This window comes from Carassius carassius, chromosome 36 (genome assembly GCF_963082965.1).
Source record: "Carassius carassius chromosome 36, fCarCar2.1, whole genome shotgun sequence".
NCBI classification, from domain to species: domain Eukaryota; kingdom Metazoa; phylum Chordata; class Actinopteri; order Cypriniformes; family Cyprinidae; genus Carassius; species Carassius carassius.
In genome coordinates this window covers 17,393,331-17,406,558 of record NC_081790.1, presented here as the reverse complement: position 1 = coordinate 17,406,558, position 13,228 = coordinate 17,393,331, and the positions used below count along the sequence as shown (strand labels likewise).

The 13,228-nt window shown below is 37.4% G+C and overlaps 1 protein-coding gene across 5 annotated transcripts in view; it reads right to left on the bottom strand.

The window, feature by feature from the left end:
• Positions 1-236: 236 nt before the first annotated feature.
• Positions 237-13,228, bottom strand: part of LOC132117332 (T-cell immunoglobulin and mucin domain-containing protein 4-like) — a 35,757-nt gene continuing 22,765 nt past the window's right edge. The window contains exons 1-7 of one of the 5 annotated variants that reach the window (XM_059526564.1): positions 5,310-5,466; positions 4,685-5,026; positions 3,442-3,543; positions 3,293-3,342; positions 3,122-3,197; positions 2,986-3,022; positions 237-555 (exon numbers count right to left, since the gene is read on the bottom strand). In XM_059526564.1, the coding sequence (XP_059382547.1) occupies positions 426-555; positions 2,986-3,022; positions 3,122-3,197; positions 3,293-3,342; positions 3,442-3,543; positions 4,685-5,026; positions 5,310-5,364 (792 nt within the window). In that variant the 5' untranslated portion in view covers positions 5,365-5,466 and the 3' untranslated portion in view covers positions 237-425. Of the gene's footprint in view, positions 556-2,985; positions 3,023-3,121; positions 3,198-3,292; positions 3,343-3,441; positions 3,544-4,684; positions 5,027-5,309; positions 5,467-13,228 lie in introns of those variants that run through there. The other 4 variants (XM_059526568.1, XM_059526566.1, XM_059526567.1 and 1 more) reach the window with 4 other exon arrangements.

The following is a 13,228-nucleotide window of genomic DNA, read 5'->3' as shown; positions in this document are numbered from 1 at the left end:
TCTGTCAATATCAATGGAAAATGTGATATTAACACTGGTCTGGCTTTGAAAAAATATGATGACCTTCTTTACGTTCTAGTTTCTATGGTAGATCGTTTTATCACTTCTCTGAACCCACGTCAGCACTTTCGCACCCCTGAATTGGTGTAAACTGAATGTAATGAAAGGTTGAAAAATTTACAGCTGTTGTGCGAAAACACATTGGTGGTAAATAAAACATTCAAACTTATATTAGCTAACTTAGATTAGTTTTAATAATGATAAAATGTTGCAGTATGTTAGCCGCTAGACATCAGAATGAGGTTAGTCAGAGCAATAATTTCTCTGATCAGTAATAGCTGTCACATTATTATAAACACAGTGTAAATACAAAAGAAGACAAGAAGTCCACACTGATCAACTTAAAGTTAAATAGTACATGTGAATTAATTCCACTGTTCATATTCATTTTCAGGTTGTATATGATAGATGTTTTCCACAGCCATCTCTCTGTTGTACAGGCCCAAACTGCTGCCGGAGTTACTGTAGATGACAGAGTTATCTGAGTTCTGGGTTCTGAGGGAGAAAAATTATGAGAAATATTTGCCCATGACATATAAGGTTACATAAGGTTACCTAATGGATGAATCATATTCTACTTGCTTTGATGCTGTTATGCATTTCACCCATCACTTAATTTAGTTTTTAATGATGATATGCAAAATATTATTGTCTAAATAATTTAAAGATTATAAGACACAATACAGTTAAAAAGACTGGGATAAGTAAGTTTTTGCTGTATTTGTGTTCAAACAAATGCAGCCTTGTTAAAAGCAGCAATATTGTGAAACATTAGAATCTAAAATATCTGTTTTCTATTGCAATATAATTAAGTTGGAATTAGAAATTTAAACTTCTTCTTCTTCTTCTTCTGAGACCAAATGTTAAAATGCATCTCCTCCTAGACTTTTAAAGCTACAACCACCAAACTCGGGTCAGACCCTCAGAGACTGGTCTGACTCAGGTTGCTATATCTTTTTTAACTGATCCATTATGGTTTTCATAAACCAGACTAGATTTATGGTGTATTTGTTGTCTATTGCTGGTTTTAAAGTGGTTTTGGCCTCTTTTTTTAGCAGGCCAGGCTGATATTAACTGGTTTTTAGCAGTTTTTTTCTTTTTACTGAATCTGATGGTTTTAGCTGGAATTGCATAAAAACATGCTAACAACATGCTAGTAAACTGCTAATCAGGCTAGAAACATGCTAGCAACTTGGTAGTAACTTGCTAATCATGCTATCAACATGCTAGTCACAAGCTAATCATGTTGGAAACATGCTAGCAACATGCTAGTCACTTTCTAATCAGGCTAATGACATGTTAGTCACTTATTAGTCATGATAACAACAATGCTAGTCACTTGCTAATCATGATAACACATGCTATTTACTTACTAATCATGCTAGCAACATGTTAGTAACTTCTTAATCATGCTAGCAACATGCTAAAAACATGTAAACAACATGCTAGTTAATTGTTAATCATGTTATCAATATGCTAGCCACTTGCTATTAATGATAACAACATGGTAGCGACATGCTGGTTACTTGGTTAATCATGCTAATGACATGCTAGTCACTTGTTAGTCATGCTAACAACATTATAGTCACTTGCTAATCATGCTAATAACATGCTAGTAACTTTCTAACCATGTTAATGGCATGCTATTCACTTGCTAGTCATGCTAGCAACATGCCAGTCAATTGCTAATCATGCTACCAACATGCTTTTCACTTGCTAATCATGCTTTCAACATGCGCAACATGCTAGTCATTCGCTAATCAAGTTAACAACATGCTAGTCACTTCTTAATCATAACAACCTGCTAGAAACATGTTCATGAAATGTTAGTAACTTGCTATTCATGCAATCAACATTCTAGTCACTTGCTCATCATGGTAGCAACATGCTAGTCACTTGCTAACCATGTTAACAACCTGCTAGTGACATGCTGGTCACTTGGTAATCATGATAGCAACATGTTAACAACCTGCTAGTGACATTCTAGTAACTTGCTAATCATGCTAACAACATGATAGTCACTTGCTAATCATGCTTACAACATGCTAGTCACTTTCTAATCATACTAGTAACATGTTAGTCACTTGTTAATCATGCTAACAACATGATACTTAATTAATCATATTAGCAAACATGCTAGTTAATCATGATAGTCACTTGCTAATCAGACTAGCTACATGATAGTCATCCTAGCAACATGTTAGTCACTTGCTAATCATGTTTGCAACATGCTAGTCACTTGCTTATCATGTTAACAACATGCTAGTTACATGCTAATAATGCCAGCAACATGTTAGTAACTAGCTAATTATGCTAGTCACTTGCTAATCATGCTAGCAACATGCTACTTTACTATTTCTTATATATTTATTTATCCGTCAATTTTTCTGATAGATTGAATTGCCTTTAAAAAACGTTAAACTTTAAAACTACTTCAAATTAAGTGTGAATAAAGTGTCACATCCTTTAGAAAATATTTAATATGCTGATTTATTGCTCAAAGAAAATTTCTTAATTACTATTAATGCTGAAAACAGTTGTGTTGTTTAATATTTTTGTGGAAACGATTATTTTTTTACTAGTATTCTTTAATGAACAGAAAGTTCAAAAGAACAGCATTTATTTATTTATTATTTGAAACATATTTTTTTAACAACATAAAGGTCTATACTGTCACTTTTTGGATGAATTTAATGCATCCTTTCTGATTAATAATAATAACAAAATCTAACTGACCCCTAACATTTGGATGGTAGTAGGCCTATGTGTAAAATGATGAGTGGTTGTATTTTAGCAGTATCATGCCAACAGTAAATTCCAATTTGTTTTCATTGTTTTATTTATTTACATCTGTTATTAATCAAAATTATTTTGGAGTTCTAAATTCTAAATTCAGTATAATAATCACTTCCAGGATTGACTTACATGTCGACCGCAGCTCTGGTTTTCTTCTTTTGCTTCACTGAAAATATAAACAGTTTCATTTTCTAATTAATAAGCACAACGTATATTGTTGTGAAATTAAGAAAATGTGAAATAACCAAATGCACCTTGGACTCACATATTAAAATTACAGCAATGATTATCAAAACCAGCAGTAACAGGATGACAGGCACAATCACCGCTGATGTATTTACCTTAAAACACAAATCAGTATAAAGGTATAAAATTATCATTCTTTCAAATATGTTTCAAAAACATCTGAGGCTTTCTATTGTGTCAGCATACTCACACTATCTTTTTTATCTATGGAGGACGATTCATGGTGATCAAGCGAGGTTTCTTTTTTTATAATGAAAACATAAGGGTCAGTCAGTATATTCACAAATACACTTGTTACACACAATTACGGAAATCCTAAAATGTTTTGATGTCTTATACCATATGTTGTGTCGGAGAGCCACAGTCCAAAAGTGCTGTTCTCTGGAGGATTTGTTGAAGAGATGAATGAAGTACTCTCTTGTGTTGTGGTCGTTTTTACTACTAGAAAAGGATAATGTCACATATAGTTTTCTTCCAATTTATATGTATTTTAAAAAAGCAGAGATCTTTAATGACAAAAAATGTGTACAACATGCAAGTGCATACTTTTGACTAGCCAAAATGTATCATTTTATAATAATGATAGATTACAGATAATGAGAACTGAAACAGTTATTCAGAAATGAGAGCTTTTCTTCAGTCATTATAGATTCACTGCCAGGGTTCAAATCAAAATACCTCCTGAAGTTTCAGTGGTCAGTGATTCAGAGGTTATAAAACCAAAGGCTATGGTGTGGTTGGACCAGGTGCTTTGAAACAGGATGTACAATGTTCCTTTCACTTTTAAACGTTCACATACTCACATGAGCAACAAAACTGGAAACTGAAAACTGTAAAGGGCAGACTTTACACAACAGTGATCTAATCTGTGATGTAAGAATGATTACAGATAATGTCTTTATTCATCTGTTCATTATCATCCCCAAAAATACCTTCTTTTTAGACTTGGTTAGATGATGACAGATTAACAAAGACAATATATAATCACATATAAAGACACACACAAGTACCTCTGTCATGGCAGTGCTGAAAACTCCTATTTCATGCTCAGATGTGCTGCTAGAAATTGATGTATTTTCCCATGTTGTTGGATTAAGTGATTTGAAGAAAGTGTATTTCAATGTAAAATCATTTTTTTCTTCCTCGTCTTTTTTTTAATTTTTTAATTTTATTTACTTTTTCTACATCTACCCTGTACCGTTCCAAGTCTGGGATCAGTAAGAGCATAAATTTGATAAAAAATGCAATCAAAACAGTAATGTTGTGAAATATCACCAGAAACTGCAATGTTTTTCTATTTTAATAAAACACTGTTTTAAATGTAATTTATTCCAGCTGGATATTTTATTTTAGCAGCAGTCATAGACATTTGTCAAGTTTGATCAATGTGATTTATCCTTGATGAAAAAAAAGTAAATATAAAAAAAGTCCTACTAACTTCATAATTTAAAACAATACCTAAATAAATAATAAAATTAAATAGTAGTAGACTAGCAGAAAGATTGTTTTTAAACAATTAAATCACTTGGATTCAGTAATTTCACGTGTTTTGGCATTGGAAAGCTATGCTTTAAACACTTACCGTCATTAAAAATCAAGTGGACGTAATACATCTTATCATTAAACGGTCCAGGTACATGTATGCGGCATCCATATTTGCCAGAGTCTGATTTCGTAATGTTTAAGATGGTCAGAGACACATCTCCATGTTGTATTTCTCCCGCCAGCTGGTATCTGGATGATATTTTCCTCACAACTTTATCTCCATCACTTCCGATAATTTCATTACCACAACCCATAGTGGGAATGTCTCCTTTCATCCAGCATATGTGACACTTTCCATGATATTTGCTGTCATATTTGCATGGCAAAATGACACGATCCCCCTCGAAACTCTGTACGGTGACGTCGCTGCAGTTTGAAACTGAGAGAGAGAGATTGTTTGTTGTTGTTTTTTTTTTTTTTAACCTTGAATTTTATATTTAGATCATAAAATGTCATCTATATCAAACATTTATTAAGTTAACAACGCCTATACAATTCTAGATAACGTGCCTTATTAGCAAAAAAAAAAAAAAAAAAAAAAAAAGATTCCAGGATTACTGGATAATAAAATAACACGTAAATAAGCCATTTTAAAATTTAAATTTCCTCACTGTAACAAATTGCTGATTGTATCAACATTTCAGTATAACTTTGAAACTCACTTGTGAGATAACAGAGAACCCAGGATGCAATGAACCAGCTGTGAAGATAATTCATGATGAAAAGGTTTCTCTTTCTCTGCGAGTAATGCTCAAGAAAACTTCATCTCTCTTCTTACATGATGACCCTTTGTGCGGAAGTCAGCATGCACATGACACCTTCTCAGCTTTTCTTGAATGTGCAGTCAGACTTCTTTTTTAGAGTTTCACTTCCATATGTGACCTACTGCTTTTTGTCAACTTCAAATATCGAAAGAGATATTTGTTAAAACATATTTACTTTAAAACACACCACTAAACAGCACACGTCAGTTTTTGCTTTGGTTTATTAGGATTTAAGTTTTTGTACAGTGTTAAAACTTTTAGGTTGACATATTTATTCAACTTCATTAAACAGTAGAGGCCGCTATTGTTTGATAAATCAAACTGCGTTTCCAGTCAAACACTCAAAACTTTAATCCCACGTGGGGGTTGGACATTTCGTAATTTATTTCTGAGAAAGCAATGCATGACGTTAGATCAGAGTTTGGAAGCTTTTTACAAGAAGACTTTACAGATGACCATACAAGTAGCAAACATTTTATAAACTAGCCTATACAGTGAAAAACAACAACAACAACCATAACAGTAATGTAAATAAGTCTCAAATTCATAACTCAGATTAAAATTAATAACTGATTAATTATTCATTAATATTAGGCACTGAGAACAAACCACAATATATATATGACTGTAAAAAAAACACATGCATGGTAACACGTATATATATATATATATATATATATATATATATATATATATATATATATATATACATACGTGTTACCATGCATGTGGTTTTTTTTACAGTCATAGTGACTTCATAACTATCACACCATATCTCTTTGTGGTTGTATGGGTCGGGAAGGCTCAGGGTTTATATTCTCACGCAGCTGTTGTGTTCTCTGGAGCGCCGCAGTCCTGAAGGCAAAGCATTCAGATAGACACGTTAATGCACAGTAAGCAAAACAGGCCATGAGTCACTTTCACTTCCACTCAGCTATTGAGGCACATTCTGAGAGCCAAATTAAAACTGTATACAGCACGAGGATCTGCTGAAGTTTGTAAACAGCCATATGGAATGAGCAAATGTTTCTTGTTCATGTATTAAATAAAAGTGTTCAATACACTTCTCAAATGATATATTGTTGGGTACAGAGGTTTATTTGGGTGAATATGACATATGTGAACATCATAACCTGACAATGTCACATATTTCACCCCCTATATATAATTGTTGGGTACAGAGGTTCGACAACCTGCAAGACATATTTCACCCGCTACACTCTTAAAAATAAAGGTGGTTCACGATGCCATAAGAATCTTTTAATCTAAATGGTTCCATAAAGAACCTTTTCACATCTCAAGAACCTTTCTGTTTCACAAGTTTCTTTGTAGCGAAAGAAGATTCTTCAGATTATAAAAAGGTAAGAAAGAGATGGACCTTTCAAGAACCTTTGACTAAACGGTTCTTTGTGGAACCAAAAATGTTTCTTCTATAGCATCGCTGTGAAGAACCTTTTAAGCAAATTTATCTTTAAGATTGTACAGGTGCTTCTCAATAAATTAGAACGTTAAGAAAAAGTTCAAATATTGTAGTAATTCAGCTCAAATTGTGAAACTCATGTATTAAATAAATTCAATGCACACAGACTGAAGTAGTTTAGTCGGTTCTTTTAATTTTGATGATTTTGGCTCACATTTAACAAAAACCCACCAATTCACTATCTCAACAAATTAGAGTACTTCATAAAACCAATAATAATAATAATAAAAAAACAATTTAGTGAATTGTTGGCCTTCTGGAAAGTATATTCATTTACTGTACATCTACTCAATACTTGGGGGTGTTTTTGCTTTAATTACTGCCTCAATTCGGCGTGGCATGGAGGTGATCAGTTTGTGGCACTGCTCAGGTGGTATGGAAGCCCAGGTTTCTTTGACAGTGGCCTCTAGCTCATCTGCATTGTTTTGTCTCTTGTTTCTCATCTTCCTCTTGACAATACATTTCAGGTCTAGTGAGTTTCCATGGTCATTCAACCAACTTATGCTGCTTTTGGCAGTGTGGTCAGGTGCCAAATCCTGCTGGAAAATAAAATCAGCATCTTCAAAAAGCTGGTTAGCAGAAGGAAGCATGAAGTGCTCCAAGATTTTTTGGTAAATGGTTGAAGTGACTTTGGTTTTCAAAAAACACAACGAACCAACATCAGCAGATGACATTGCACCCCAAATCATCACAGACTGTGGAAACTTAACACTGGAATTCTTCACCCTTCCTCCAGACTCTAGAACCTTGGTTTCCAAATCAAAAACAAAACTTGCTATCATCTGAAAAGAGGACTTTCAGGAGAAACTGGCTGGATTCAGTTGCGGGTTTACACTGAGCTTTATTGAAAGCAGATGAAACAAGGCAGATGAGTATCGTTCCACAGTTTAACTCGTTCAACAGCCGAAACCCAGAGACATGAGAGCTGGAATCTTCTAGGAGTACTGCATTCATGAGAACAAGAGGCAGAGCAAAACAGCAAAAGACACTGGAGCCGGAAGACAAGACAAGACAAGGTGAGTACACAGACCAGCTCGAGCTATTGGTAAGAGTTACAACAGTCTGGCCACGAACAGAGAAACACAGGGAATTATAAAGGGAAAAAAACTAGAAGAACATTGAGAACAGGTGGCGAACAATTAAGGTTAACTAAGGAGAAACAAGGAGGGCGGGGAAAACAAATCAAACAGGTAAACGCAGTGAGCTGTCAAACCATCCAAACACACATTCACTACCCCAAAAGGCAGGTGATTAGCTCCAAACCCTGACAGTACCCCGCCTCCCAGGAGCATCACCTGACGCTCCAGGAAGGGGTCTACCTCTGTGAGTTCTACAAGACAAACAGAACAATCTTCAAGGACTGGACAAAACAGACAAGATAGCCCCTTCAGATGGCTGACAACTAGCAGCAGCATTGTCCGAGGGACTCGTCAGAAGCAGCAGACAGCTGGTCTGGTATGATCTTGTGGTCGCAACCTCTAGCAGGAACAACCTCCGCGGGCTTGACAAGGCAAAACAGGAACACATCTCCACGGCCATGACCCAACTGGCAAAGACGATCTCAGGACATAACCGTACCGAGAGGAACATTTTACATGACCATAACTTGACAGGCAGGGACACCGTCTAAGGTCTTGACCCAACTGGCAGGAATGACCTCTGTAGGTCTGAAAGGACAGGCAGGAACACTTTGCATGGCCCAGATGTGACCGGCAGGAACAACACTTGAGGACTTGACAAGACAGGAACAAACTCTATGGCCAAACAGACAAGTAGGTAGGGGCAACCTCTGAAGGTGTGATCTCTGGACACTTGACAACATCTGTGGACATGATAGGAAAGATCTCTGGACACTTGACAACATCTTCTGGACACTTGACAACATCTGTGGACATGACAGGAGTGATCTCTGGACACTTGACAACATCTGTGGACATGACAGGAGTGACCTCTGGACACTTGACAATATCTGTGGACATGACAGGAGTGATCTCTGGACACTTTACACCTGTGGACATGACAGGAGTGATCTCTGGGGACTTGACAACGTCTGTGGACATGACAGGAGTGATCTCTGGGGACTTGACAATGTCTGTAAACTAAACAGGAGTGACCACGGGCGACTTGACACATGACTGACAGGAACATTTCCTATGGGCTTGACAGGCATTAGGATCGCCATCGTAGACCGGCGGATTGTTGGCATGGGTTTCGGAATAATGGGACACCCGGCTCGTCGCCTCTCGCTGAAGGCTATCCACCCGTGTGAGGAGTTCGGAGACTCGGGCACTAAGAGCGTCCACATCCTGCGCGATGGTGTTGAGCTAGATGGCAAGCTGACCCAACCAAACTCCCTGCTGTACGAGAGCAGAGCAAAGTGGATCAAATCCCGCTGAATCCATAATTCGCCAGACTGTTCTGTCAGGGTAAACGGGCTGGATTTAGTTGCGGGTTTACACTGAGCTTTATTGAAAGCAGATGAAACAAGGCAGATGAGTATCGTTCCACAGTTTAACTCGTTCAACAGCCGAAACCCAGAGACATGAGAGCTGGAATCTTCTAGGAGTACTGCATTAATGAGAACAAGAGGCAGAGCAAAACAGCAAAAGACACTGTAGCCTGAAGACAAGACAAGACAAGGTAAGTACACAGACCAGCTCGAGCTATTGGTAAGAGTTACAACAGTCTGGCCACGAACAGAGAAACACAGGGAATTATAAAGGGAAAAAAATTAGAAGAACATTGGTTAACTAAGGAGAAACTAGGAGGGCGGGGAAAACAAATCAAACAGGTAGACGCAGTGAGCTGTCAAACCATCCAAACACACATTCACAACCCCAAAAGGCAGGTGATTAGCCCCAAACCCTGACAAGGACTTTGGACCACTGGGCATTGGTCAACAGTCCATTTCTTCTTCTCCTTAGCCCAGGTAAGATGCCTCTGACATTGTCTGTTAAACAGGAGTGGCTTAACAAGATGAATAACACTCATCTTTCTGTTAACATGCTTGGATACAGCACTCTGTGAACATTGACTCTGTTGACATTCAAATTGATTGAGTAGCACATGTACATATTAGTACATTATGTTTTAAATGACAATGAGAATGACCATTGAGACCTTAATAAAATAAATGTATTACAAAATTTGACAATACTTCATCAAAAATAATGTCACTTTGCAAAAAAAAATTTTTTTTTTCTTATTCTAATTAATTTTTTACTCTCTTTTAAGTTTGGACAAAAATGTGACCTGTACATGTTCTTGAGAGATTTCATGAACTTTTTATGTTTGTTTTTTTTACAAGTATTTAATTTTTCTCCAGACTCCAGAGCTAAACCATTAAATATAATTACTTGCTACTCTACTTACGGAACAGAAGTGCAATGATTAAACCCGGGATGAAGACAAGGGCTCCCACTCTTACAGTATTTATGACAAATGTTTCCATTGTGTCCTAGAATGAGACACAACAGGTAACACCTTCTTTAGGTCCAAAACATATCATATCAATATGCATTTACATACAGAAATTACCTACAACAGATTCAAGACAAAATACGGATTGACAGCAAATGCAGAGCTACTAATGTATGTGTCAGTGCAATACCTCACTTTGGACCACCGTAACGGCTTCCTCCATGTAGATGTCAGTAGCTTCTGAAATAAACCATTATGTTTATATCTACTTTTCTCATGCATTGTCTCATATTGCTGAATCACTTTCAGTGTTGATTAAACATGGTCATGATTATAAACATACCAGCATTTGTCTTTTCTGAAATTATATAAAGCTCAGGAATGAGTGTGGTTTGGCCTGATACATAGTAGACTGTGTTAAAACAAAAAATGGTTAGTCAGGGTTATTTGAACTTCTGATCGTAGTGACTTTTGAGAACTGGTGAAATGTTCTCCGACCATTGTGTTCCAACTATTATGTTAGTATTGGTAATTCATGTTATAAATGATGGTTATAATTTGGTAAATAAATGTATTTGTTAATGGATTATTAATTAATCAATTAAATTAATTAATGGAAATACAGAAAAAAGTGTGTTGGTTATTGTTTTTTTTATGTTTTTGAAAACAAATCTGCATTTCTTCAATCAAAAATACAGTAGAAAAATAATGAAATTTTGATAGAATTTAAAATAACTATTAAAAATAAATTTTTTCAGTGTCACATGATTATTAAGGAATTATTATAATATACTGATTTGATATTCAATTAGCAATATGATGTTGAAAATAGCTGCTTACATTTTTTTATGTTATTTGATGAATAGACTTTTCAAAATAGAACATTATAAATGTCTTTAATGTCACTTTTGAATATTTAAAGGGACAGATCACTTAAATTTGGTCATAATTATGTAGTTCAAAACCTGTATGATTTTTTTCTCCTGTAGAAAAAAAAAAAAACCCCATTAACAGTTGATGGTAGCCATTAACTTGCATAGTATTTTTTTACTCCATATTATGGAAGTCAAAGGCCACACTGTAAAAAAAATTTTTTTTATTTTACAGTTTTTTTCACGTTAATTATGAAATACAGTTTTAACAAATTACAGAAATGGACTGTACATTAACATATCCCATGTAAAATCACATGAAAAACATGTGAATGTGCAAAATGCTCCAAAACTTTTAGTGATTTATTTCACATAACACACACTAAAATCAGTGCACTATATCTGTGTATTTACAGTATGTGTGTGTGTTGACTTGTTTGGCATTTGTGGGAATGCCAACAAAAACGTCATGACAGTTTATGCCATGGGGGAAAACAAACCATTTGAATTAATGCGCAGAGACCTTTTTAGGCGTTTGATCTTTATGTTTTTTATTTTTGGTGCCGAAATTTTTGCTTGGTGCAGTGCCGAAAAGTTGCTGTGTGGTGTTCTGTACCTCTAAAATGTTGAAAAACCCGATGTGGAGATGTAATTGACTGATAGACAGATGGACTGAGCGGGTAGTAGATAGGCTTCACTACTTACTCTGCAATGATCTGTCATTAGTCCTGTCCCTGTAACAGACACGCCAGGTTCCATCACCAACCAATCACAGCGCACTCCCTGAGTACTAATTACTTCCACCTGCTCCTCATCCACCGGCAATCCTCCGTAATAAGCCCAAGTCTCTGTCCTGGACCCCTGCCGCCACGGAGGCTTTCAACTCTCTCAAAGAGGCTTTCACTACCGCTCCACTCCTGGTACATCCTGACCCCAATCAGCCCTTCATCGTCGAAGTCAACTCCCCCACCGGAGTAGGAGCGGTCCTGTCCCAGCAGCAGGGGAATCCCAGCCGCCTCCATCCATGCGCCTTCTTTTCTTGTAAGCTCAACCCGGCGGAGGTCAACTATGACATCGGTAACCGAGAGCTACTGGCAATCAAATTGGCTTTGGAGGAGTGGAGGCATTGGCTGGAGGGAGCCAAACACCCTTTCCTGGTTCTCATGGACCATAAAAATCTCGAGTATCTATGCATGGCTAAAAGGCTAGATCCAAGGCAGGCCCGCTAGGCGCTATTCTTCACCCGCTTCAACTTCTCCATCTCGTATCGACCAGGGGCCAAAAACATCAAGGCCGACACTCTGTCACACCCCTGAGGAAAGCCTGGAAGAACCTGAAACAATAATTCCCGACAAGGTAATCGTCAGTCCTATCACCTGGTCGACCGAGACCCTGCCCTCCTCCAATTCCTCCACCAACACTCCGCCGGGTTGCCCCCCAGGACTGCAATACATCCCCTGGACATGGCGCACTCAACTCATCCACTCTGCACATACTTCTCTTGGCACTGGCCACCCGGGGGTCAATGAAACCCTCTCGCTGGTGAGGGAACGCTTCTGGTGGCCCACTTTCCATTTTCACTCCTCAAACCTTATCATCCTTCTGTTTCTCCCTCCACAGAGCCTGGCGTAGCCGAAGCCCCCCTACCTCTCCTCCTTGATGATGGAGCTGCCTACGAGGTTCATGACATCCTGGACTCCCGGCTGCGTGGTGGACAACTTGAGTATCTAGTGGACTGTGAAGGATACGGTCCAGAGGAACGCTCATGGGTCCCCCGCAATAACATAGGGGTGGTGCTAGCGCAGTGGATAAGACACATGTCTTTGGTGTGAGAGACCCGGGTTCGAATCCACTGTGAGACACCAATGTGTCCCTGAGCAAGACACTTAACCCCTAGTTGCTCCAGAGGTGTGCAACCTCTGACATATGTGGCAATTGTAAGTCGCTTTGGATAAAAGCGTCAGCTAAGTGAATAAATGTAAATGTAATGACATCCTGGATCCGAACCTACTAGACATCTTCCACTCCAATCACCCCGAAAGACC